Raw genomic sequence first — 27,869 nt, 5'->3', positions numbered from 1 at the left:
TGTGGCTGTGTCAACAGTTAATGAGTCACCCAGGTGAGTGGCCTCTGAAGCCACATGGGAGGGGCCAGGGGTGAGATAGAAGTAGTAAAAGGGCGAGCAAGGGAGATATGGAGAAGTTGATGAGTGTTGGGGGGGGGGGGCAGGAACACAAAACATCCCCATTGCACACCTGTCACTGCAGGTGGAAGGACCTGCGGGTGGAGTTTCACTGGACAGCTTTTTGTTTTGAAAGTTTGCCTTTTTCTACGTTTTTAAAAACTAAAATTAAGATTTGATTATTTATCATTTGTCATCTGTTGATGTTAGGAGTTCGGTCTGGAAGTACGGACCGAAGGATTCCAGACTTTTACCTGAGAGACAAACCCGACCTTTGACATTCTTGGTGGTGCTTTTTTTTTTTCATCATCATTTTTTCATTCCTTACGTTGATCCTTTCATCATGGCGGACTTTCCATCAAAAGTGACAACAGAGACCAGCACCCAAAACTACCAGAACTCCCAACAAGGTGTGTCTGCCACCATCACTACCATGGTGGACTTCTCCTTTATCCGAAGCATGCAAGGTGTCCTCATGATGGTTGAAATAGTACGTACCTCCTAACACACACACACACACACACACACACACACACACACACACACACGCACACACACCCACACACACACACTAGTAAAGCAAGGATGCATTTTTGTACTTCTGGCATATTGTGCTTCAACCGGCTCACACTTAGAATTCAAGATTTTTCTGGACTAAAATAGGCAGACTGTTGCATAAATGAGGGGATTGTGTATTTCTGGAGGACTGAAACACATCTGGTGCATCGATTGCAGCATGATGTGGATCTAAAACTAACTAATTAGACCTCCATTGTGAAAGAAATTAAAATGTTTCTTGACATTTGGTATTTTTACCTTCTTTTAGTGTTTTTTTTCATTTCTAAACCTAAATTTCCCAATCAGCAAACAACCATTTAAGACTTTTTTGTACATATTTAACACATTTTCATCTCATCTGTTAGTCAGTTTATGGTATCTGACATCAATCAGTCCCAGAACTGCTAACTGTGGCTCATAACCAAAACTAGATTACGCCCCTTAAAAAGTTTTATATCTTTATTGTATTTACATTTATTATTGTCAGTTTTCAGGGAAAAATGAAATCATGTTCACATTTAGTTATGAGGTCAGTGTGACTAATGTGATGATGGAATAAGAAAACCAGTTATATATTGTCTCTCTGCCCCCTTTCCTTAAGACTCGATTCTACTGTAACTATTTCTATTTTAGAGTCACTCCATTAAATGTAAAAATAAATAAACCACCACATTTTGTCAAACTAACCTTTTTAACTGAGGCGATTTTTTGAAAATATAAGCATTTTGAATAAATCTATATTAAATTGTCTTTTGATTAGGCAAAAATGGGAGTTATAAATCAATTTAATTGGTTGGTTGATTTCAGTTCCTCTCACTTTTATGTAGTTTTTCAGTTGTGATAACTGTTTAAACACTAGAAATATACAAATTGATATCGTCTTTTATCCATCTCACAGAATCCAACATCAGGCATCCGATGGGTTTCGTTCCTGCAATAAACTGGATTGAAACCAGATTGTATCCATATGAAAAAACTAAGCAGGATTCCTTTTTGGGGACAATTTAATTTAGATTAGAGGTATGGGCTCATTCCGGTTACTCCATGAAAAAAATGCTCGTCTGGATTATAAATGGAAAATATATGGCGTGTGTGTAGATTAGGTTATTATGAACCAAATACAAAAGCTTGACCTAACCCGTTAACTTGACTGACTCTTTATTTATTATTATTCTCCACCGTGTAGTTATAATACATGAGAATCATTTAGGCTTAAGGTAAATATTATTCCAGGTTTTAAAGGTTGGTTTGGAGGCACATAGATCACCGATTAACATTATAAACACAACTTTTTGTTAAAGTGCAAATAGAAAACATACATTTTTACCCAAAAGATTCAAACATGTTACAGCATAATGCGGGGGAAAGGATGTGTAAACATGAAATCTCCTCAAGTTGATTTAAAAAAAAAACTTTAACCCAAGATGAAGTTTTTTAATCTAACTCACTGACATTTGCTTTCATTCTTTTTTCTGCATCTCATGCAGATTTCATTCTTCACAGTCAGAACTAGACGTTAGTGCGAATGAAAAACTGTCTTGTATCCATTAAAAGGGGATTAAAAACTAGAACCGTCGATCATTTTTCCTGTTTCTACCAAACATGTTATGATTATGAAACCCTCAGGGTCATGGAAAAGACGGATGTGAGATTGTCCCATAGCTGTGAGAGGAGGTCATCAGGATAAGCTCTGACCTGATTTTGCTGGTTCCTCTATTTGATCAAGCCAGGAGGGGTTGACTAAGCTGAACCTGGAGGAACAGAAGCCGTCTGTTAATCATTCCTCTTTGCGTCACCTGACTGCCTGTCACATTCTGGACTGTACCAAGTTTTAGTTGTAACTTTAATTCAGTTAGGGGGCTGTGCGAGTTAAAAGTGGGCTTTCACCTCTTCACTTCTTTCTTCTTAAGAGCATCCAAAGGTTAATGACACGTGAACATTGCCTCACAGCAGTAAAACAGCTGACAGGTTTAGGGGAACGCCGTAAAATCACTGCGGGTCAAATTCAGTCCTACCTAGGTTGGCGTTTTTAAAATCTGGATCTTGATTTGTTTATTTTTTGAACATAAAAATTGTCTGGGTAACAGTAGCTGAGTTTATTCTTAGGCTGTCATTATATTGTTTCGGTGCACAAAAACTAAAATTAGAAGAAATAAAATAAAAATGAAGAAAACGTTTCACAGAACAACTAAAACCTTAAGTACCATAAACGCTTCACTGGAGACGACAAAAGAGAGCAACAAGCAAAGATCTGATGAGAACTTTAAACCTATATAATTGAGAAAGAGCTAAGAACGTCACTTTGGCGTGACCGTGCAAGAGTGCTGACGCTTCAGGTATAGAACTTTCCAGTAACTTTTTTAACAGGAAGACTTTTTTAATATCTTGTTAAGTCATTTGATCTCAAAATAGTCCCACTCTGATCACCTTCTGATCTATTTTTAAAGCGTTACCATTCGTCTTTCATTTCTAATGATGCCGTTTTTGGCCAAAATAAAAAACGTGCCGTTTTCTAGGACATAGTTTCTGCAGAGCGGCAGGAGTTCATCAGAAATTAGCCTTCAAGTTGTGGGCGGGACTGTCAGTAGTTCCCGTCACCCCTCTGTTAACATCCTCCCCCACTAGCTTACAGCCCCTCACACCCCCAACCTAACATTACCATGTACAATTATCCAGTTGTACAGTTTGAAGACAGATGTCAGCTGAGACGAGAAAAAAAACATGAATCTCTGTCTGTAAATGGATACATCAGAATGGAGCAGAGCAAGGAGTTTGTGGCCCCGCCCAGCACATTTTCTTTGCTAAAATAGGTTTTTTTCAAACTGCATTTATTTACCTGCTCCTGATTTACAACGATCTGAATAAAAAAAAACTCAAATGCAAAGTCAGCTTACTTTTCTTAAAATGTGTGTCCTCCATCATGGGAAAAATGCCACAAGAAGATGTTAAAAGTGAGACTTTAAGCAAAATTTCTAAAGAAAGAAGTAGTATTCTTTTTTTTCCAAAAAAAAGATCTGTTTGATTTGGGGAAAACTGGAAAGTTTTATTTGAATCACAACAGTTCAAATGCATTTAAAAACAGCAGGAGAGAAGTTTGAAAGTAAACATGCATGTCCATGTAATTTCTACAACGAAATTATTATTAAAAGGTGTTTTTTATGCGATTATGTTCTAGAAATGTTTAAAAATACCTATTTTAAGGAAATAAAACTCTTTTCTAGAGCAATAGATGAACAGAACAGAACAGAGGTTTGTTGTCATATGCACAGCTTTTACACTGACATAGGAAATATCGCTCCAGTACAACCCGAACAAGATCAGACATACAACAGAAATACACACATACAGTTCAAGGTTGGCCGAGGCGCAGCCATGGTGGGGGCACCTTGGTTAGCATGGGTGAAGATGGTTTCCAATATGGAGGGGGGTGAGTAGTGGGAATGGCATGAGCAGCAGTGTCATCCTTTGCACAAAGCTGCAGATTTACACTCTGTAGAAGCAAATGTGTTTTGGTAGAGCCAAGGGCAGCAGCCCTCAGCCCATGACGGGAGTCTGAAATTCTTCTGGGCGCCAGCAGTTGTTTGTTCTACTGGTTGAGTCCTTGACTGGTCTTGCAGGTATTGATCCAAAAAGTGGGCCTTTTGGACCAGTCCTCCCTCAATTTGGGCAGAAACGCGCTCCAAGTTGGCATCCATCTTCCGCACAACTTTTTTTCCGTCTAACCCTTGTGCTATCCTGGTCACTTTGACATTGGGAGTTGGGTCATCTAGACCCACTAGACAGTGCGCTGAACCTTTTTTCTTCAATGATTTGTGATCTTCACTGGTGTCCATGGATTACATGAAATCTTTCCACCTTTATCCACCTTTGTCATGGTAGGGAGAACACGTCAATGCAAGGGTGGGGTCATGTAAGATAGCACAAGGGTTACATGGGCAAGACAAGCACAGTGAGTAAGTCTCTACTCCCCGAAGGATTTTCCCACGGAGCTCGGACAGCTCGCCTCTCTCCGTCTTCCTTTTCCAGACCGCCAGATAAATCAGAAATCCTCCGATCCCAATTAGGAGGAATCCAATTATCAGAAAATCTGAATAGATCTTTGACATCTTCCATAGGCGGCTGAGCCAGGCACACCAGCCTCCATTTTCCCCACGGTTTGTTGGTGTATCCAGCCGCATGGGTTCCCTCTGGGCAGGAGGGGTCCACTTTCCTGTTCCTTGGTGTGGAGAAAACCTTTTCGGTCGAATTCATAGACCAGCTGATCAGATCCATATTCACAGTCAAAAAAGCAGAAGGATAACAAAATGCAGTTCTGGAGCAGACAGGACAAAAGGCGTTGGGAATGGGCTGACACAGGAAGAGCGGGAGGAAAAAGCGTCTGTCCTCGGCGAGAGTCAAGCAGGAAAAAAAGCTTATTTTAAGACACAACAATTTCAATTACCAGAACAATATACCTAAAAATGAGTGCTGATTACTAATTTCAATATTCAAATTTGTCTTAAAAGGGCAGAACTTCTGAATTTATTTTTTAAATATTACTAGGACATATTCTACTAGTTCTATTGGCTGACTTTTTTCACTTATAATAAGGGAAAACAACTTGTTTTCTATATTTTTTAACTTGAGAAAGACATTTTTAACTAATTTGTTCTATTTTTTTTTAGTTTCTTCTTTTTCCAGTGTCTCTTGCTACAGTCCTCCTCTTCTTTCTGACACAGCAACAGCTCTTTGCAGCTTTTTACTTTTCTTTCCATTTGCCAGTTTGGCCTTTTTGTTCTCCACTCTCCTGTTTCAATAATGTACCTCCTTATGATATATTTATAAATGACTTTTCCTGCACGGTTGCATCCTTTAGTTAAAGGAAAACTCTAAAGAAAAGGTAGAGTTGAATAAATAATTCTTTAAACTTGACCCACTTTTTTTTAATGTCAAGCAAAAATAATTGCATTTACAAAAGTTCGTCCTTTAAATGTTGAGGTTGTTGTAATCTCTTTAGCAGTCAGGTGTGTTGCAGAGGTCATGGTTGGATGAGAGAGCCTGGTGTGCAGGTGTTTGTCAGGTGTCTATATCAGATGTGTAAAACGTGAAACAAGATCCCTGCATGCATAATGGACCGCCTCCTTATGTCTGCCCCTCAGAGGGCAGATGCTGAGACTCAACTGAGGGGCTTTTCTGTTCAGAGGGAAGCTTGAGGCTTCAAATGTAAAGCAAACAGAACTCTGGGAGTTGAAGGTTGATGTGGGGAAGGCGGATTATTTTATATATTTGCACAAACGTTCGGTGAAATAACATAAAAACAACTATTTTTAAAGCTGGATGTTTTCTGGTGTCTTAAATGCTGCATTAAAACAATTATAATAGATAACTAAATGCTTTCCTTTTTTTTCTTGGTCAGAAAAAACAATTTCCCGCTGAAAAGAAAATAAATAAATAGTGATATTCCTCAGCAAAACAATATGACTGCTGTGTACATTTCTCACTCTTCCCTCCAAAAAGTGGGGCTCAGATCAAGCAAACATTGACTTAAAAGCATGTTTGTGAAAAAAAACGACAACTATGTGCTGCAAACACTCCAGTGGAGCTTTAATATTCCTTTGTTTTCATCTTAAAATCCTGTTCAGTCTTGGTCTTACCCCTGTCGTCGATAGCATGCACCTGGTTGCAGTTCACTAAATGGCCACTGGGGTCGTTAATGGGTTTTCCAAAAATCAAACCTTTAGATAAAAAATCTTGGTTTTGAAACAGCAAAGGAGCAAAACCTAATCATTGTGTAACAGTAAATAAACCTTTAGCGCATTATAACATATTTCTGTCTTTTATGCTGTTGTTTCGGGTGTGATACTGCCATCTAGAGGAGAAAAACTTAACTTTAACTTAAGTTTTCTTGTTTAAATTCAAAATGATAAACCTAAATATCATATGCATTCTACCTGCCAAATTTCTGTCTTCAGGCTGGAGAGTCGTAATCTTTTTCTTTTTTAATTTTAGACTAACTAATTCTACAAATGTTTGCATTAAATTTTTGGCCCTAAAACGTATTAAAAGAGCTCTGTGAAAAGGTGTGAAACATGTAACGCCTAAATCCAAACATAGATGATTAAACATCTTTTCTAAATGATATTTTCAATTTAATCAAATTGTTTTACTTTTTTCCCCCATAAAAATGAAAAGAAATTTACAGTGACGCCATCAGATGTGGACGTTTGTCTGGAAAAATCACTGAAACTGATCACTGAGCATTTTCAGATGTGATTGTCAAAGGTAAAAGAGATTAGTTTCTTGAATGAGATGATCAAACATCTTCACATATTTGTTGAAATGATGGTGTTTTCATTTCACCTTCTGTTAGCTGTCATGTTCTGTTGGTCTGACCTCCTCAGGTTGTCGGGTTCCTCCAGTGGATGCTGATCGCCTGCGTGAACCACACGGCCAACCCTGCATACGGATGGGTGTTGTTTGTAGCCATCACTCTATGGATCCTCACCACCATCCTCTTCATCCTCATCCTCTTCAGCCTCCAGCAAAGAATGGCATTTGTTCCCTGGCCAATGACAGTAAGGATGGATGAGAGGGGAAGCAGAAAACAAACAAACAAAAAAAAAACAGACTAATTGCTTTGAAATGCAGAAAAAACTTTCATAAATAGAGATTAGTAATTTAATTCAGTCATAAATCAACACAATAGAACTGACTTAAATAGAACAATCTATAATGACTAGAAAGGCATAGATTGAAGCATGAAATTCAATATCAAATTATCAAATTTCCTCATGAAGGAAAATGGAAAGGTATTCATATCTCATTACCTCAAATTGATTTTCTCATGTAAATGTGAGCAAATGAAACAAAGCACAAATATAATCTCCTATCTTCTGCTTCCATTGAATAATAAAAATTATGTGAAAATTTAGACAAAATTGAGTAGTTAAAGCAGAAAATGTGTCAAATTAAGAGTGCAACTTCAAAAGAGCTGAAAAGGAAATTGAAAAATTTGGAGAAAAGAATCAAAAACTCCAATTTTTTTTTCTTACATGACGTTTAAAAAAACATATTTTTGCAGGTGATGGTGTACAACGGCGTGGCCACAGTCCTCTTTCTGACTGCTTTCATAGCCAACGCAGCAACTGTGTCATACTTCAAAGGATCATATTCCTTTGGACCCTTAGGAGCTGCAGCGGTAAGTCACTCAAACAGATATATAAATTGGTATGAAGTGAGAAACGAATAAAAAAACCTGGCAAAAACAAACCTAGTGAGATGTTCACGAATTGCCTCCACAAAAATCTGCCCCGGGTGTGTTGTTGGTGGCCTGTTTGCTTACAAGGTTGTGGCCGGCTCAACCAAAGTCCTGTAGATCTGCGGCAGACAGGAAAAAGGGGTGCAAGGCTGCCGGGAATTGATCACAGCTGATCAAACGAGACACTGAAAAGAGTCAAACATGGAGGCTTGTTGAGGTGGATCTCAGCTTACTTTTACACTCCACCATCAACACACGTTTCCTAAAAACTAGAAAAGTGACGACCGGGATTAGAACCATGAACACGTGTGTGAGGTTCTGCCTGGAAAAGGCTGCATGACCACTGCGCTTTACGGGCTTTCCGACTGGATAAAGTCCAGCCTGAATTACAGCCTTGCAGCCTGAAGCAACAACTCCACAGATGAAGCTGCTGTTGTCGCAGACTCTAATCGTTTTATTGCCTCTGGAGCTGAAACTTTTCACATACTGCTGAGTAATGCGTTGATATTTGTCAAATCTGTTGAATGGACTAAACCAACAGGAGTTTTATATTTAGCTAAGGATAACAGCTGCTATAAAATGTTTGAAAGCGCTTTATTTCAATGAGGAGAGGCGTTAGGAATGCTAGTAAACATTGATTTGTTTCACAGAAAAATGTGAATGACTTAAGTCCGTAATGATCACCTCTAGTGTGCTTAGGGTGAACTCAGACTACAGATGTTTAACTCCTTGAATTTATTTTCAGCTTTGAAAAAGTAAAATAATGTTTTTAAGTGAGTTTGTTCATGTCTGTCATTGCAACTGAGCCACATCTTTGTGTTCCTCTTTGTGGCTCTAAAAGTCTTTCCCTTGTGTGTCTCAGTTTTTTGGCGCCGTAATGACCCTGCTGTACGGGGCCAGTGCTTTCTTCTCCTACCTGGACTGGAGGGGCAATGCTGCTGACTCCACCGTCCCGACCTAAGACTGTCAAAGTCACCTGCTGTTCCTGGAAAAAAAAAAAAAAGAGAGAGAGTTTATATGAAACCAGCAACTGCACAATAAAAACTGGTTATGCAATCAAACCTGATCTCAGCTGAAGTCCTCCTCTAACGAGCAGGAGTCTGTTCCAGATGCAGTACTTCCTGTTTGTTTTAATTTGTTAGATGTCATCCTAACAAATGTCCGACCTTTAAAATGACACTAAAAATTTACTATTTGTGTTTTCTCCAACCCCTGCTGCAGCAGAGCTACTGTCCTCCTTGCTTCTGTTCACCTAGATCAGGTGTTTCCAGACAATCAGAATCTGGACTCACCTGATCAAGAGGATCAGCAGTGACTGAGGTAGAGTCAGCTGGAACGTGCAGCAGCATGGACTCCTGCATGGAGCCCTGCATGGACCCCTGCATGGACTCCTGCATGGACTCCTGCATGGACCCCTGCATGGACTCCTGCATGGACTCCTGCATGGACTCCTGCATGGACTCCTGCATGGAGTCTTTGTGTTGGGACTCGTCTTTGGTTTCCTTTTTAGTCTGTAGTCTTAAATGAGGAACAAAACAAAACCTCATTTGACATTAAAACATATTTTATGTTCTGGTTTTTGTGCAACATAAAAGTTATTGTTAGACAGATTTAGAACAGAAGCATTTTCTTGGTTTCCTCTCTTTGAAAAACAAATGTGTATGTGGGTTTTTAATTTTTATTTAAAGGCACTGAAGAATGAAGGAACAAATTAAAATTTGGGTGAATTTTAAAAACATTACTTGTTTTCTGAGTAAAGACATTAAAGAAAACCTAACGGGTTACTAGAATATATCTGAAAATTAGTCTGACATTATTCTGTGGCATGAGTCTTGGTAAAATTTTAAAAAAGATTTTTATTTTTGAGATATTTTGTTTTTGTATGTTTTGTTTGGGGTTTACAGAGCACTTTTTCAATAAAGAGAAAATTGTTGGACGCTGTTGTTTTGGTCTTTTTACTTGATCATAAATAGAAAGTAAAAATATATAAAGGATATTTCCAAACAAAGTCAAAAATAAAATCAGTGGTTTACCTAAACTGCATGTTTACAGGAAAATACTGTTTAATGAGTATTTAGCGTAAATATTTGATGAATTGCAGCTTAACTTCAATTAAACATAAATACCATAAATACAAATAAGTAATAAACATTTATGAATTAAACAGTTTCAGTTTTATTAAAAAATAGTTTTAATAAACAAACATTTAAGTGAAAACAGACAAAATCACAGACACTGGTGAAAAGCCAGCGTGCTGGTTTCCAAACACAGATATTAAACATTAACAACGGCTTTAGAAAATGATTCAAATACATATTCAATCTGATATTTGTGTCCTAATGTAACAAAAGACAACAAAAAAGAAGATTTACATTGGAATCCTGAACTTTCATCTATTATTATTGCAGCAAAAAACAGTTGAAATCAAACTTCAGTGTGAAGAAGCTGCAGGAAGAGCTGTGACCACCAACCCCTGACCTCCACCTTCTCTATCCTGCAAGCACAAAAACCCCACAAACAAATTCTTTTCTGGATTAAAAATAAAAATAAAATGAAACAAGTTCTTGATTACATCTCAAAGGTTATGCAGCAGAAAACCATAAAAATGGCAGCAAAACACTCACTGCTTTGTAATCCAGAAACATTTCTTTGAAAGCCAGGAAGTCTGTGAAGGTCAACAGCGTGTCAAAGATGTCGCCCTGAACTTCATCTTTATGCTGCCTGGAGAGAGAGAGAAAAAAAAAACAAGCAGACTCCGTTTCCAGCTTCTCTGATGTCTCACAGAAGTTTCTACAACAATCATGGACGTGAAATAACTTTCTCCTTTTCTTCTGTTGCCCAATTTTAAGCTTTAGTTGACGCAAAGCCTGTGGTTACGTTTAAGTGGGAATGACTGCGTTTGATAGTTTTGGTTCATTTGCTTCAGGATGAAACATGGTTTGGTTTCATTAAATCACTGCAGCTTCTCACTGTTCCCCCTTTTAAACAGTTTGGAGTTCACCTGGACAACAAACTTGATCTCACTGCTCTGCAGAACTGAGAGGTTCGAAGGTCTTCTATCCCTGCAGCAATAAGGTTCTTGGCACTGCTGACGGAGGACGTTATTTCATGCTATTTGTTTTTATTGTTAGTATTTTAAGTTAACCTTTAACTTACTTATCAATGCATTCTGTTATCTTGTTTTTATAGTGTTATTTTTGGTCTAATTTATTTTTGTTTCTTCTCAGTGTGGTATGCGTGATTGTACGCTAGCCGTAACTGAATTTCTCCGTATGGAGATCAATAAAGTGTTCTCTCTCTCTTTCTCTCTCTGTCATGTTTACCTCGTTTTTCCTCGGACTCTCAGGATCCATACATACCAAGGTGGACTTAATTGCTGCTCTGTGATTGGCTGCTCATATATTCCATGAATCTAACTTTCTGCGCTGTGGTGAGGACACAGAGTTTATAACTTCTTGAGAAAACTACTTTTCTTAAAAAATATTTCAAATAAATTAAGTTTAATGTTGCAGGCTCTCCTCTCCTGTATGTTCTTCAGTCTATTGTGACCATGTTAATATGATATTAGCGTGTTTCCTGACAGTCGACGTGTGGTTGGGTCCCAGCTTACATGAGCAGCTCTGTGAAGGTGTTCATGTTGAAGTTGGGGATTCTCTCCATCAGCTTCTGCTCCAGGTGTTTCTCCAACAGGCCTACCTGGACAGCAGGCAAGACCCACAATTTAGTGCAAAAAACAAAAAAACAAAAGCAAAAAGTTATAGTTAAATGAAATACTTGAGGCGCTCACATATTCATTAAAGATGGACGTGTAGCTGAGCTTGTTCTCATCTAAACCATCAAACTCGAGGTAGTATTTCTCCATGAAATCCCCCCGGAGCTGCTGGAACTGATCCTCTGAAATGAAAGTAATCCACAGAAAAAAATGATATACGAGTATTTTTACTTGATAGTCCACCACTAACTTTTAAATGCAAATGAATTATCCAAAGCATGTTCTCTGCACAGTCTTCTCCCTACCAAAGTAAAGTGATCAATCCTACCCATGAAGATATCTTCTATACAGCCAATGACAGCGTCGAAGGCCGAGTCTGCCTCTGAAGAACTGGAGACATGGGTATGATTTATTCTTTAATGTTATGGAGCTAAAATTGTATCCTTAAAAGACGCAATATCTATAATATCCACTACAATCAGTGTTGACTTATAAAATACTGAGCAGAAGAGAAACATCACTGAAAACATGTGATATATTCAGTTCAGTCAAACTATTTTTACTTTGGTTTTTACATGATGTTTAGTTGAAATCTACTAATATGAAGGTTGTTTAACCCTGAATTCACCAGAGCATTTCCCAATGACATGGGATGTTTACATTGACATCGGAAGGACAAAGACCCCCCCCATAAGTTTAATTCAAAATCTGACATGGTTTCAAAAAGTTTTTACTGTAAACTTTTTGGTTAAAAAAACAAAACAAAAAAACGAAGCAAGAGTTGTGGCACATATTTGTGACACCCTTTGGAATAATCATTGGAACATTGGAGTTTCATATGTTTGTTTGTTTGTGGATTTACGTATTTTTATTTTGTCATTAAACATTGGATCTCTTTATATAACATTAAAAAAATAAGGACTACCGTTGGGCTACCAGGTTCATTGTGGAATTATTGTGTTTTATGATGGAAAAAGAATAATCTGCACCATAAAGATGGATATCAAGCATTGCCACAAAACAAAACAAAAAATAAAATAAAAGAATAAATTGTATAGAACAAATGAAAAGATCATAAAGGCCCTGGACTACTAAGGATTAATGTACTTTGGTGTGTGATCAACTTGGCTTTAAAATAAAATGAAGAAAATGAGGTGATATGCTGCCTCAATGCTGGGTCTCGATATAATCAATTTCATATTAAAAAAAAAACAAATACATTCATACATTTTAAATGATCCTAAACCCAGAGCATAAACTTACCAGGAAACAGCAATAATTTCTTCGTCCAAATTATCTTTATTCATGACGTCACACAAAGCGAAGCCTTGATCACCTGATGAATGAAACACAGCAAAACCCCAATTCCTTTTGAATGTCGTTAAATCACACAAATCCTTGATAAAAACGAAGATTTTTTTTTTACATAAGTTAATATGTTTTCAGGTTAGACGGGTATTTGTTGTTAAACGATCGTATCGATTTGCTGCTAATTAGGTATAGGTTTGCAAACATTTCATTTGCTAAAAACGAACCGCATCTGTAGAATTTCGACAATATTTTTCCTCAGAAACGTTTAAATCAGAATTCTCTTAGAATATTTACCTGAGTGAGACGTATTCCATTGTTTACAAGCCATATTTAATCAAATTAGCTGCCTTTCAATGGCGACAAAAAAAACTTGAGGGTTACTAAGGAAACGGCAATTGACTGTGCTCTCGTGTAACCCATCCGGCGCAACAAAACCTGCGCTCTTTGGTTCCTCCCTAGATATACGGCAGCGCATGATCACAGTGGCTGAGGGAGTAAAGAAAAAAAAGACAAAATATAGATATTTTTTAAAAACTACATGTGCTTTTTATAGTTAAGGTGCTAATCCTATCTAAAAACTAAAATTTCAATTAAACTGGCAAAACATTATAATCCTAATCTAGTCTGCAATCACAAAATGTAAATAACACAGTTGTGAGTTTTCACATTGGATTTGTTCTGTCCAAATGAATTTAACTCAAGTCACAAACAATTCCTCCTAGTTTCAACAGAGTCATTTCACTTCTCACTTATACTATCCTACCTCCTACTTGGTGGTGTCATAAAATAAGTTTCAGACAGATCTGATGTGGAATTTCAGAATAAAACCCAAATGAAATCAAGTACAAAAGCATTATTGCCTTTTTCTTCAGTCATCTTTTTTCTGACTTTTGTGTTGATTCTTCTTCAGCGCTATACTGTGCAGCTTTTATTCATACATAACTTGTTATAATTTATTAAAAAACAATAAAACGTTTTTGTTCTCTTGCAATTGTTCGAGAAACAGAGGCCATCATGAACATGGTAAAAAAAATGATTCCACAAAAAAAAAAGTCTTTGGGCCAAAATGTATCGTTTTAAAAGCACAACGTAGGCCAAATGAGAGTTTGAGACACCTAACATCCAGTGTCTTATAGCTATATAGTTTAAAAACTCCAACTTAAAGAGATTTCTTTGAACTTTCTAAACAATTCCAATTATTTTGCAGCCATCAAACAAGACTCAAACTATTTCTCATCAAGCCAGTGGATCAAAGAAGGATTTAAGACAGAATCACATTGACATACATTTATTACAAATATCACAAACCAGAAAACAACAACTCTTTGATAAATCACATCTTTGGGAGGTATGGGACACAATTCTTTTCATAGAAGTTTTAAATACAGTTCACAACTTATAAAGAAATCCTGAACTTCATCTTGAACCACAAAGACAACTAAGCTCATACCTCCATGTGCAAGGTGCTCGAGGACACAGTAACAAATGACGAGCAGCGTTTGTTGTACTAAGAGATGCATATTATTTTTATTTAGAGACCATTCGATTAAAATCTGACTGATTTTATAAATGCTGTTCATGCTATTTGGCTCTTCCATAAACAACGATGCATTTTAAAATCAGTTGGGACTGCGAAATAGGAAATGCAAGAACGTAATTAAGTTGCACTGAAGTTTTCCTGAAGGACAACCGTTCGTACATTTGTTTATGTCATGTGTCCGAGATCCGGTTCCGTAAACCTTGCAGATGCTTCAAGTAAACAGTAAACGAAAAAAAGAAGGCTGTGAATAGGAAAGGGAAATGATGGTGTTCTGAGCACAAAGAGGGGAACCATATTTTGATAAAGTCTTTGCCAATTCACGAAAAAAAACTTTTAATCTGCAGAATTGCATGCAAATGGTTTCCTTTGAACTGCTTCATACTCATCAAGCTATCAGCTTTTATTTTATTTTTATTATTAGCTAAATTGTTCAGTGTTTCAGTGCCAATTCAGACATCAAAATACATTTTTTATAAGTAGTCTTGAGTAAAGGGACAGTAGATTAACGTGACTAAAACGGTGTTCCACAAAGACGCATGTTTGATCTTCATTCAAAATGAAAACAGTTCTGTCTTTTTGGTCCTAAACAGTAGGTTTGCTCATGTTGAGGCTAAATTTAACATTTAGCGCACACAAAAAAGCAATATTTGAAAGTAAACAGGAATTTTTGGGGGGCATTTTGAAATTTGAAACCCCTTTATTTTTCTAATCATCGATAAGATTTATGGAAAGAACATCTGAGTAAAAAGCACAAAAGATCTTTTAGGTCTAACAGCCATGGAAAATTGTACGTCATTGGAGTCCTACTGCCGAACAGCGATTAAAGTTCGACAATTTTTGTAAAATGAATCAGAAAATGTACATTTTTAAACACCAAAAACAAAATTCTGATATTTCGTCCAGCAGTGATTTATTTTTTCCTATAACGCGCCCGAGCAATGGGCCGTCCACCAACACAGACAGTTAAGCTGCCAAAGATGTTGGAAATGAGAATGAAGATGCTACCATGAAAGTTATACCAACTATAGCCAGAAACAGGAACAAGTGACATCTCAATTGTATCTGTACCTTGCATTTAATACTGTAACTACAGGCTGTGTTCTCTTGAGATGCCCGGTCTGTCGGGATCTCTGACACATGCAGGATGGAGACGGGATTAAATAGAAGTAGCCTCTAGACTGGAAGTGCAGTGGAATCCTACTCGGCTTCAATAGTCTCTGCTCCACGCGTCTGAAAAACAAACGGTTAGTAAAAAGTTGTTGATTCTTGGCGCGGCTTCTGCAAGGCGTTATCAGATACTACAAAAGAGGAGACTGAAGCAAACGAGGAAAAAGCTTTTTGGGATTCAATCGCAGTCCGACTTCCCCTCTTCTTCTCTGCCGTCTTTCTTTTCTCCATCGCGCTGTCGCCAACTCCTCCGTATCCCAGAACTTACTATTTTGCTACCGTCACTATGGCACCTTCCTCACGACATCCGAGGAGACTCTCAGGAAACTATGCACCTCGTGCGTGTCTCTGTGTGGGACGACGGGCGTGTACTGTGTCAGGAGACGTGTGCAATGAGTCTGACGCGTGTCTGGATGTCTTGGCGGCACAGGGGGCACGTCTCTAACTGTAAGGCACACTCCATACACATACCACTGAAAAGACAAACCAGGAAACAAATCAATGTCCACGGAGAACCTGTGAGATCTGAAGGAAAAATGTGCATGCTTTAAAATAATTCCAATCGCATTCTGAGGAGTGCCGTACCCGTGTCCACAAGGCCGCAGTTCTGTGTCAGCCATGACATCACAGCACAGCGTGCAGCAGTTGTCTCGGATGCTCACTTGCTTCAGTAAGGCCAGACGCCGGTGTCTGAAACACCAGCAAGAACCAAAACTTGTTTCATTGTTGTGAATTCAATTCCGCTTGGCAGCACATCTTATATAGAAAACCACAGAATGTTTTCTTTGTTTATGCCACTGGTGAAGATTGGATGATGTGTCCCCTCTGTTACAGTTCCAGCTTCTTATTCAGGTTTTAACTGCATCAGAGTTTACACAAAAATCTATCAAATAAAGGTCAAATATAAATGCTTCAAAATAGCTTTTTTTCAGTACCGACATAGTACAGTTTTATTAACAATGTCCAGTTCTTGTTGATATTGCTTTCATAAACTATTCTGCTGATAAAAATCCAGGACTAAATCCCTAAAATCTCACTTTAAATATTCAAGTTGCAAACCCAGATGACAATGAATGACATTTTTACTTAGTTATCAAACAGATGCGGATAAAGAACAAGTGCCAGTCCCGCCCTCTGAACGGAATAATACACGGACACTCAAAGAACAGTCGGGTTCAGTTTTTCCAATTTCATAAAAACCCATAATGCCTCCTCAACTCCGTCGCCGGCTTTACCTTGGTAAGATGATCTTTTCACTGGCCAGTAAGGAGGCAAAGTCGTTGAAGGTGCTGAACTTGACTGAGGGCGGGTGACGGAAAGGCTTGGATCCAAAGTTAAACTCACACTGCTGGTAAGACATGAAGCTGGCTGCCGCAAAGAAACCAGACCTGGCAACGAAAACCGAGGAGGCTTCATCCAAAACAGGAAAAAAAAAGGAACAATATGGTCCCTTTAGGGGGGAAACTTACGTGGCCGATGAGAAAACTTGTTTTTCTGGCGGCAGTGGATTCCCGTTAAGATAAAAGATCATTTGCTTTTTACTGAGGTCCAACAAGAAGCCAATGGCATCTCCTACAAACAAACGCCCAAAACAGAAAGAGACGCTTGAACATTACGAGTTTCAGGGAGATTTCTTAGAAAAACAACTGTCAGCACAGCTTTATGACAAGGAGCATACCCTCCTTCCAGCAGGGGTGAGAATGAGGTTTACTGCGAGCGTTGTACCAGATGAGCTGCCTGCAGCCATCGTAGGCACACGAATATTCATCATCGCCGATCCCATAGCCCTCCTGACAAAAGCAAATATGAGGAAGATTATTAGTCTGCTGTTGCAGAACAATCAGCACAGAAGGTGTGGAGGCAGAAGACGGATGCATACATGGTTCAGGAACTTGCTGTCCTTGGTGGCCCATCCGATCTGCATGACTCCTGACGTAATAACCGTCACCTCATAGTACCAAACGCCAGAATCCACGCAGAAGGTGCAGCGCACGCTCTCGAAGGATGAAGCGTCACATCGTGCCTGAAAGACAAAAAATAAAAAAATTCAATATTTTACCAATGAAAACCTCCAAACTGGAGAAATGGTTTCGGGGGCGGCTCAGACTAACCTCAAGTCCGGTCGGGGAGATCTTGAGGTACTCACTGACGTCGTTGCTGTTGAGCATGGCGTTGATATTGGTCAAGTTGACCTTTTCATATGTAAAACGGCGACCCTCTTTCAGAACTGAAAAGAAGAAAACGAGTGAAAACTTCACAACTAAAACATCAGTGTGAATGAGCTTCCTGAATGCGAATATAATCAAAACAACTCACACAGATTGTCAAGACTCCACTGTGAACAGAACCCGACCTGTCTCTTCAGGTAATCGGAGTGGTCGGCCCACGACTCCAGGACGGCGAGTCGATCACTGATCGAAGACTCAGACACCGTCAGCTTGTTTTCACCTGTGGTCGAAAAGATTCAGGTGTGAGCAGGACAGTTAAATCAACCATGTTAAAAAACACACACACACAAAAAGAGTGAATGTAAAAGTCTGTCCAGGAGGATTAGCAGAATGAAGAGGTTCAGAGCTCCACATGTTTCTGTTCCCATTCAGGTGCAGTTTTAGATTTTACGAAACTTAAAATACATTCAAAGCATAATTTTCCACTGTTGACTCTTCTAAATGCAGTGAACACATCCATAATGAAAAACAGTTAAAAAAGTCTTCTAAATACTAAACGAATTTATAAAATGTTATTAGAAACACGAAAAAAACAATATGAAAAACGAAAATGTCAAGCCACTTCAGGAGATAATCTACTAGATAATATATATTGTCCTTTATAAATTTGGATTTTAATTTTAAAATAAAGAGGGAAAAAAAACTTAAATAAATATAAATCACAATAAGATGATAAAAAAAATCAATCTGGGTGGTAATATTGTTTTCCATTTGATAAAAAAAAAAAGTTTCATTTTTAAATAATGTTAAAGAAGGGAAGTATTTAGACACAAAAGAATTCCAGTCATGCTTTACTGCTTCATCCGTTGTGAGAGGACTTACTGGTCTGGGAGAACTTCTCCAGTGCGATGAGAGCAAACAGCATGACAGTCGGATGAGCCTCAGAGCTCTGCAAGAAGAGCCACAGAACATTTCATCTGCATTCATTTATAAAGAAAATTTTATAAATATTTAACACAATGTAATAAAGAATAAGTAATAAAAATTCCACCTTCCAACATTAAAACTTGATTTACCAACCTAATTATCATCTCCACCCACAGTTGTAGCATTCATTCGCTCATTACTAACAGCAATATCATCAAGCGAGCGATATTACCCATCACCCACTGCAGGATAACTAGGTCTGTCATCTGACCAAAGGTAAAACCAAACACCTTTGTCGATCCTAATACATCTGCAATGACAGCAGCAGTTACATGAGGTTTCCTCACCAGGCTCTCCAGAAGATACTCAAGGGTTCCTGGACTCAGCAACCCAACACTGGCTGGTCCTGCAGATAAACAACAACAAAAAGGAAATATTTTTCTTTAAAAAAAATCAAATGACATAACGTGAAAATGAAATTTAATAGTAAAAAATAGAAGATTTGGAATCACTGGATAACATTTGTGAAATTTCTGGGGTTCTTTGTTTTAAAAGGTTAACATAGTAACATAAAAGTCATACCATAGACAATCTATGTTTACAAATAAGCGTCTTCAGGCTCGATTATAAGAATACAGATGATCAACAATAATTGATATGCTTCCATGAAAGACGGCAAATGTACCAGCAAGCTTTTCTGCCAGGCATCCCAGAACCGCTGTGGTGTTTCTGTGTTTAGCGGGGCTGAGAGCGTGCTGCTTCGCCACCGCCGAGCTCAGGTTCAACATGTCGGAGAGCTTCTGGAGAGCATCCTGGAGAGACGCGGATCAAATCAAACAACAGGGAGTCAACACGGCTGCGGGGACGCAGAGCGCCATCAGTTGAGAGCAAAGCGCGTCGTTGGAGATCAGACCTTGGTTGGCAGAGGACACTCGTCCAGTAAGAGAGTGATGACTGCAGGACCCAGCGGATCGTCCAGAGGGATTACTCGTATCAACGACTGGACGACTTCCAGCCAACCATCATCTAAGACAATGGAAATAAATTTAGCAGTTTCAACATTTTTAAATTAGGGCTGTAACCAGTATCCAAATTAATGTTCACAATCTATTCCCGAAGATTTTCGTACAAATATCTGTGACGTCTGAGATCGCCAATAAGCGATCCTTATAGTTATAGTAAAGCATAGTCAAATACACTTTGGGCAATGCAATTATTCCTCTCAATTTGCAGAATAATGTTGGATTTTAAGTGTAAATAGGGCGATATGGAACAAAAATAAAATCTCATTTTTTTCAGAAACAAATTAGCTTTTTTAATTGTAATCCATTTTTTCTAACCCCTTTAACTTTCTTAAATAAAAATGAAAAATGAGAGAAAACATTTGACCAACACTTATTTTAACATCTCCTTTGGGAGTTCACCTGAACAGAAAGTGCAATTAAACACAAGCAATGATCAAAATGCCTGTAAAACAATGCGGCAGGTGTTTTGTGAACTGCCGCTAGCTTGAGCATCTCTTAGACAGCAGCACTTTTCTGTTTCAGATGTTTAAACAAATTCGGTGTACTTCCACTTTTGGCAGCAACAGTGTTCAAAAAGATTTTACAGCGTGGGGCTTGTTGCTCCACAGAACTAAAGTAAATGTTCCTATTTTGAGAACAAGCTCCCTTTTTCCTGGTTTCCATTTTAAAGTGGGCTGACCTTACTTTGAACGGGAGCCTAAGAGAGCAGGATTCTGGGGGAAAAAATTAAATTTTACCAAAATTGAGTTTTCTTTAAACTGCAAATTCAAATTAACTGATAAAATGAACTCAACTAAAAGTTTGCGCTACTTTCACAGGAAGTAAAAACATTTTTTTAAAGGGCCTATACTATCCAAAATCCATTTTTTGAGCTTTTAAGTGTTTTATAATGTTCATTTTTCACTAAAAGACACCGCAATACGGTATTTTGATCCGTATAACCCATTTCTGAGTGTCAGAAAAGTGTCTAAAAACCTGCGTTCTGACCGTCAGCCCCACCCAATCCACGAAAAGGGTGGGTTCTGACGAGCTGACGTAGACCGGCTGCCAGCCCCGCCCCCCAGTATAACAGACACACCCACTTTCTCTGTGGAGCTAGCTGTGATCGGCTAAACGCTTTGCCTTCATATGCACAACATGCACGTCCATCTTTGCAGAAGTTCTGATGTTGTTTATTTTGTGAAAGAAACGCAGACTCTAGATTGACGTCATGAAAGGGGCGGCACCCACACGCAGAAAAAGGCGGAGCCTCAGAGATCGAGTCATCTTACTTCCAGGTAGAAAAAGAACTCAGGAAAACTACTCGTACGTCAGAAAAAAGATCGTACGTTTGTGCGCCAAAGGTAACATATTATCATACACTTGAATATTGTGATCTGCTGATCAATTAAGTAACCTCATGAGACTGTCCACTGGTGGAGAGGCCACAGCAAAACAAGTCTGCAAAAATGTTCATCTAAAGTTTTGTCCGTTTTTCCGTATTTCCAATAATGATGAAAAAAGCCAGTTTATGAAACCTGCTTGTTGTTAAATCCTGTAGTCAGACTGTGAGTTGTTCCATTTTTATTGCATCCATCGACTGGAATTGCAGTTTTTAAGGATGGAGAACATTTTTTAGTAAATGTTGTTCAATGATCCAAAACATCAGTGATGTTGATATTTTGTTTGCTGCTGAAGTTAACCAGGTTGACAGAAAAACCTTTGAGTGTGACGTTGTTTTAAGTGATAAAAAGCCTTTCTATCTTTCTAAATCTGTGAGATTTTATCCATTTTGTTCTCCTGTTCTAAATAAAGGTAAGCATAATGGTGATTAATTACATTTTTTAATTTGTTGTAATACATTAAAAAGACATACATATAGCAGCCGTTCACACATAATATATGGAATAATGGGTTGTGATTTGAACTGTGAATCCCTGATCTTGATGTATAGTAATGATGCTATTTAAATTATGCACTTTGCAGAAGATAAATTTGCATGACACCTTGAGTTAAGGACATTTATGTAGCATGACTCAAATGAAGAAAATCTGTCTATTTTTAAAAAGGCTAATTTTATGATTTTCTAATAATCATCAGAACCAAGGAGGGTTTTGGCATTTCTCATCTGAATTTTTCAGACTCTCAATTCATTCCTGAATAACTTAATTTCTTTTCAGAAGCTTCTTCGAAAAAAAAAATCTTTTAAATGATATGAATTCCTTTTTGCGATGAATTTCTATGGAAAAACGCAGATATTAGGGTAGATCTCTGAACTACAACTGAGCGGTTAGTGAGACTGGCTCTGATTTATGAACATTACCGTGATACAAAAACCATGACAACAACAACAACAACACAGACTACTTATCTATTAGCTGACTTGTTTAGAAACTTAAAACTCCTCTGATCTGGTGTTTGAAGATTAAATTCCCCTTGAATCCTTGGTAAACCAAAAGTGAAGCTGAAAGCTTTGCTTCAGTATTGATTTGCTGTGAAGCCACGCAGCTTTGGGCCCTGAAGGCATCACACCCCCTCAGTTGAAAGCAGGCTCCAAACACAAGAGCGCTGAGCTTTCTGTGACAGGAACAACCACTTTTTACCAAATTCTCTTTATAAACCCCACTCTGACCATCTTTTGATCTATTTTCAAAGCGTCCCCAGTGGTCTTTTAATTATGATTATGCGGTTTTTAGCAAAAACCTGTTGTTTTCTAGGACATAGTTTCTACATTCAGTGTCTGCCCGCCTGCTTTCGTCGGCTGTTTTGATCTCACAAGGCGATCCCAGCAGGTCTACAGAGAGCACCTTTCTTAATTCTTGGAATCATTATCAGTAAATGTCCTTAGGAATCCCAATCAGAATTAGTCAAGTGTTCTTACTGAGTGTCAAATTGATGTTGACATTCATAAATACAGCTGTTTTGTATGACAAAGTTTTATTTGTGTTGAGATTTGTGTTTAATCCATTTACTAGTTTTTGTTGTGTTTCTCACCTGTTTCTGCCATCTCATGAAGGGTAATCATGGAATAAGGCGGCTCTTGATCACTGAAAGAAAAAATAAAGTGTCAGTCCTCATAGTTAGAACAGTTTTATTGTTTTTACTGCACCTAAACAGACATTTATCCAGATTTATATTTTTGATTGCTTTACAAAAAATATGGAAGTTAGTCAAATTAAAATTATTAAGTTGTTAACGTATTACAAAAACAGGATTGATGAGAAAACAATCGCATCTGTAGAATCTCAGAGAAAATTAATTTGTGAAGAAATGCAGACACTAGGGTGAGGCTGAAACTATGACTAACTGGCCTCAGATCCTGTTGACAGCTAGGCTGCTTTTGCTTTCGCCTGTTCCGAACTGAAAACTGTAGAAGCATACATTTCAAAATAAACAGTCATTACTGGAAAAAAAAATTTAGTTTCACAATAAAGCTGCATCCATTGACTCAAAAATCCAATGAAAAATCCAATGAAAGATCAATCCCCCACGCGGCTTTTTCTTTTTCCCTCTCCAACACCGCTCATTCTGTCACTTAATTAAAACGATGTGCAGCTTTATTGTGAAAATGAAAAAGCATTTCCTGTATTGACTTTTATTCTGAAATATGAGACACACTTTTGCTTCCATAGAAAGCTGTTGCTCTAAAAGATTTCGTTCTCAAACTGCCTCCATAAACGCATCACATTCAGAAGAGTTTAAAGGTTCTCTGAAGTTTTGGAAACTACATTTTAGCTGTCAGCTGTTTTCCATTCATCTACTTCTGTTTCAGGTTTGAAGCTCACAGAATTGTGGAACAATAAATCAAGTCTCTCAAGAACATTTGGAAGTTTCTATTAACAGCTTGAAATAAATTTAAAAACAAAAAATATTTTCATATAGTATGGTTTTATTTACTCTCTCAGCTTTTAAAGCTAAACAAACATTTAGGGTAAAACTTCATTTCCTTCACAATAAGACTCAGAATCCCACTGGCCTTAACTTCTACGCAGTTTCATTAACAACATTGTTCTTTTCCTTCATCCTATGCAGATTATTAGTTACAAACGTCGACTGACCTGCTTGGCTTAACGTTCAAACTGGAAACGGCAAGACACTGGATGAATATACACACCTATGTGTCATGGTGAGATGCTGGCCAGTAAACTGAATTATCATTCGTGATAATATCATACAGCCGGAAAGAAACCGACTTTCTGACTATTACCGGAAATTCAGTTTTCTTTTTCAGCAACCTATAACTTCTACAGATTGCACACAGACATGTAAATAAAATTCAATTAGGACAAAAAAAAACATAGAAGTTTATGGTTTTAGGATTATTCTGACTTATAGAAAATCAGAACAGAAATTTGACTGTAGCTGAAATTAAAATATAAATTGTCTTTTTTGTTGTTTTAAAAAAATCCCAAACAATTATTTTTTCCCTTGAAAGTTCCCTTTACTAAGGAAACAGGAAGCAGTGAACGGTGAACAACTTTTCTTCAGAAAAAAGTTTCAAGAAAGAGGGAGATGAAGAAGACTTTTCTAAAAACACCTCAGCTAACATTGGGGTTGTTATGGCTTAGGTAAAGTGGCTGTCCTCTTGATTGTAAAGTTCGATTCCTGGTTTTAAAAGCCTTCAAATCGATTTCTCCTTAAGCTGCGGATGAAATGAAAATGCACTTTGAGTGGTCAACTCGGCTGGAGAAGCTTTATATAACTGCAGTCCATTTACAGAAAATATTAGTGCAGCTAAACGGGAAATGACAGCTGCAAATATAGAAGCTAATGACATGGTTCAGGACTTTCCTCTTTATTTTTATTATTGTAAAGCTCATCTGTGCCTTGATGGCGTAGTTAAGTGCTAAAAATTCCCTTTGTACATGCTTTGACCCATTAAAATCAATAATTCCTCTTTTTAGAAGGAGGATATTTAGTCAAATCAGTTATTTGATAATCTATTGTGTTTTTAAAAGGGTTTTAGAAACATTTTCTGGTTTACTGCAAAAATGAGAAAAGCCAAACTAAAAGATGAAACCTGGTCTAGAAATATTGACGTCATTTCTGTGAAAACTGTTCCTCATTTTAGTATATTCAAATGACTTAGACTGGAAAACAGATATAGTTTAAAAAAAGAAATGTAACACTGGTATGGCAGCAGTTATAGTAACATCATAGTACCAGAATTGACAAAGCCTCTTGGATAACAGGTGAAACGTCGTCTAACTTTAAAACCAAGTCCAGATGACAGCCCCTAAACCTACTACAATGGAACCAACCTGGATGAATGAGAGTCTTCATAGACCGTACCATCAAGGCTATTCAATAATTCTTAAACTGTGAAGTTTTGAATTTAAAAGCAAGCTGTTCCTTTTAGTCCCATATTTCTATTGTTAACTGAACTGGTTGGACTTACTTGTCTACAAGTGTTCTGATTACAGCCAAGGTGTCCAGCACCAGGACATCCACATTCTGCTTCTTCCGTCTGGGCTCATGGGGTCCCCGTCCACGGCGTGGTGGTCTGACCGGATCTCTGGGCCGGCTGCTTCTCGCCTCTGCAGCATCTATGCCGACCACTGTGCTGTGATCCACCCGCCGAGCCGGTCCTCGAGTCGCCCTGGTCGACCCGTGATGATGGTCCTCCACGTCACTATCGTCTCGGCACACGCAGCTGTTACCCATGGTTCCAGTGTCGAAGACCACACTAGTAAGGGTCTCCCAGAATGGATGAAGGGAATTTGAGGACAGAGAGAGGAGAACCTGTGCAAGGCTCCTGCAGGCACAGAAAGTGATCCAGGATGCTACTATCATATCATTTGAAGCGCTTGATTTGGGGGGGTTCTTGTCCCAATATGCTGGGTGGGGTCAGCAGAAGTGATCATACTGTTGTCAAGCGGAGACTTGTTTTGTGGTGTAAAATTGTATGACCGGTCAGATGATGCAATGGAGAAAACTGTAAACATAATCGCCCGCAAGGTCTCAAGTCAAGCTCTCACCTGGGGCTCCCATAGCTGTGAAAAATCAAAAACAAGGAAGATTACATTCTGCTTTATAGGTAAACCAATCATCAGACGTCTTAGAGTACTGGGCAATCGTTTGAACATTTCTGATTTCAATTCCTCTCCGTTTATATACAAGAAAATATAATTTACAACTGAGGTTGTCTAAAAAAATATATATATAAAAATGTTGATTATATAATGCTTTGAGAGATGTTTTCACTTGTAATTATGAACAAATGAAAGACATTTTGTCATTATTATTTAATTATTTCAAACTGATAAAATAAATAATTTATTTGTTATTATTTATTTATTATTTGTAAATATTAACTGGTTTTTTTTGTTTGTTTGTTTTTTAGCTATGGTCACAAATTAGTCTCCCCCATCCAGGGATAATGTAAAGTTCTATCTAAGCTTCATAAACAGAAATACAAACATGAATCACAATATTCAAAGTTCGAAAGGGGTTTTGGAAGTGTTTTTTTTTTTTATTAATTCAATTAATTCCAAACTTAAATTTATACAAACAACATTTTTACAGAATTACAAGAAATAAACACACAGACTTAAAAATACAATCAAAGGTTTTTAGAAAAAAGTTAATGTTTATTATTGTTGACTCCCTTAAATCAATTTCTTATGTCACCCTTCATAGTTGATTTAAATATTTTTATTGATTGACTATTTTTTAACATCTTTTTAAATGCATTTGTTCTCACGGCTGGTTTCATATTCTCAGACTGGATTTATTATCTCTTAAATGGAAAGAATGCTTCATACATTAAATTTCAGAAATTAGCTCAGCCTGAAAGGTGAATTAAGTAAATTTAAGTATGTAAATATAATATGTTACAGCCTTACTCTTAATGTCACAAATAATCAGTCATGTTTGCATTTAAATAACATAATACTAGTCATTTAAATGAAGTAGACAAATAATGTTTTGGTTCAAAATAGTTGATGTCAACTAAAAAAAATAAAACCATAGAATTTAAGACAAAATATATAGACATTTTTACAGTAAATGCAAACTGTTATGATTTAATAATAAGAACTAGCTGTGTTGACAAACATGAGCTTTACGTAGCTGATTAGCAATTTAGCCACCCGCAAACCCAGCCCTCATGAACGACAAGTTTAACAAACTTTGAGTAATTATCATATTCAAAATAATCGATTCTACTAAAAGATACTTACAATGATTCCACTTGAACAAGGCTTGTTGTACAAAAAGGCAGTCAATGAAAAACAAAGTAGTTCCCCCCCAAAAATAACAAAACAGACAGCTAACAAGGCTGTGTTTTAGCTAGCCTGCTAGCCGAGCTGAACGCACCTCTCCTGTCAGACACTAGTGAGCAGCGACGACGTTCCCGCGGTCCTCAAGCCCCACAAAGCTGTCGGGATACATATACAGGGTCCGCGCGTCTTCTTAATATACATACTAACGGAAAAAGTGGTGTATTCGTGGCAAACACATCGTACAAATTTTAACGACGCTGCTAAAACGCTAGCTGCTAGCTAAGTTCCGTAGCGCTGGCAACTACGGGGTTGGTCATCATCAGCTGTGAAGGGGGGGAGGAGGAGGGAGGACTGGGAACTACTAATAAAGTTTTTTTTTTCAATAATACATTTATTTTACGTTCTTTAAAAAACGGTATTATTTTTGTTGATTAAATAAATATTTTAGGCATTTTTTCACACTTAAATGTATGCATAAAATAAAAACACGAATTTTTCTTGAAAACAAAATGTATAATAACATATAATAACAAAAACATATTAAACTTGGTCATGAAAAAACAATAATAAAGTTAAAAAAAAATCAACAAAAAATAAAAACAAAAAATTAAAATGACATTCTTTAACAAATAAAAAATAGTAAATAAATAAATCAATCAAAAACTTTGTTCACTTTTTAAAAGAAATTGTCAACAGATGTTTCAACAAACTAACTCCATAATTAGAAATAACAGGTTAAAAAGGGGCTATTTTGACTCAGGGAAAAAAGAGGTTAAAATAAAACTACAATGGGCCCCGAAAAACTTTATTGTTCCAAAACTAACCTAAAAATAGATCCCAACGTGACTAGCCTGAGAAGTGGGTTGCAGAACAAGTGTTTTAAGAGTGAAGAAAAGAAAAAGTAGATTCATCCTCATACTGAACAT

The 27,869-nt window shown here is 37.5% G+C and overlaps 3 protein-coding genes across 7 annotated transcripts; 1 reads left to right on the top strand and 2 right to left on the bottom strand.

The window, feature by feature from the left end:
• Window positions 1–131: 131 nt before the first annotated feature.
• On the top strand, window positions 132–9,827 carry pllp (plasmolipin). The gene is made up of 4 exons (XM_004070174.3): window positions 132–586; window positions 7,035–7,208; window positions 7,715–7,831; window positions 8,754–9,827. Exons 1-4 carry the CDS (start codon window positions 440–442, stop codon window positions 8,850–8,852), a joined length of 537 nt encoding a protein of 178 aa, XP_004070222.1. The 5' UTR covers window positions 132–439; the 3' UTR covers window positions 8,853–9,827.
• A 221-nt stretch (window positions 9,828–10,048) lies between these two features.
• arl2bp (ADP ribosylation factor like GTPase 2 binding protein) lies at window positions 10,049–13,348 on the bottom strand. The gene is made up of 7 exons (XM_004069829.4): window positions 13,209–13,348; window positions 12,867–12,939; window positions 11,932–11,993; window positions 11,679–11,785; window positions 11,502–11,587; window positions 10,516–10,612; window positions 10,049–10,385 (listed from the first exon to the last, which is right to left on the bottom strand). Exons 1-7 carry the CDS (start codon window positions 13,240–13,242, stop codon window positions 10,323–10,325), a joined length of 522 nt encoding a protein of 173 aa, XP_004069877.1. The 5' UTR covers window positions 13,243–13,348; the 3' UTR covers window positions 10,049–10,322.
• An 838-nt stretch (window positions 13,349–14,186) lies between these two features.
• Window positions 14,187–27,276, bottom strand: rspry1 (ring finger and SPRY domain containing 1). 5 transcript variants are annotated; one of them, XM_011476463.2, is made up of 16 exons: window positions 26,902–27,276; window positions 25,699–25,713; window positions 25,119–25,475; window positions 22,715–22,767; window positions 19,630–19,742; window positions 19,402–19,528; window positions 19,064–19,122; window positions 18,672–18,738; window positions 17,938–18,069; window positions 17,733–17,848; window positions 17,501–17,644; window positions 17,300–17,411; window positions 17,091–17,193; window positions 16,857–17,009; window positions 16,207–16,311; window positions 14,187–16,094 (listed from the first exon to the last, which is right to left on the bottom strand). In XM_011476463.2, exons 3-16 carry the CDS (start codon window positions 25,382–25,384, stop codon window positions 15,998–16,000), a joined length of 1,647 nt encoding a protein of 548 aa, XP_011474765.1. In that variant the 5' UTR covers window positions 25,385–25,475; window positions 25,699–25,713; window positions 26,902–27,276; the 3' UTR covers window positions 14,187–15,997. The 5 variants fall into 5 exon arrangements, with proteins under 5 accessions (XP_011474765.1, XP_020559902.1, XP_004069876.1 ...); XM_020704243.1 differs by having other exon boundaries at window positions 27,038–27,276; XM_004069828.3 differs by having other exon boundaries at window positions 25,119–25,713.
• Window positions 27,277–27,869: the final 593 nt, after the last annotated feature.

The sequence above is a fragment of the Oryzias latipes genome, chromosome 6 (genome assembly GCF_002234675.1).
Source record: "Oryzias latipes chromosome 6, ASM223467v1".
NCBI classification, from domain to species: Eukaryota; Metazoa; Chordata; class Actinopteri; order Beloniformes; family Adrianichthyidae; genus Oryzias; species Oryzias latipes.
The sequence above is the reverse complement of the archived record's forward strand: the minus strand, read 5'-3'. Positions and strand labels throughout refer to the sequence as shown.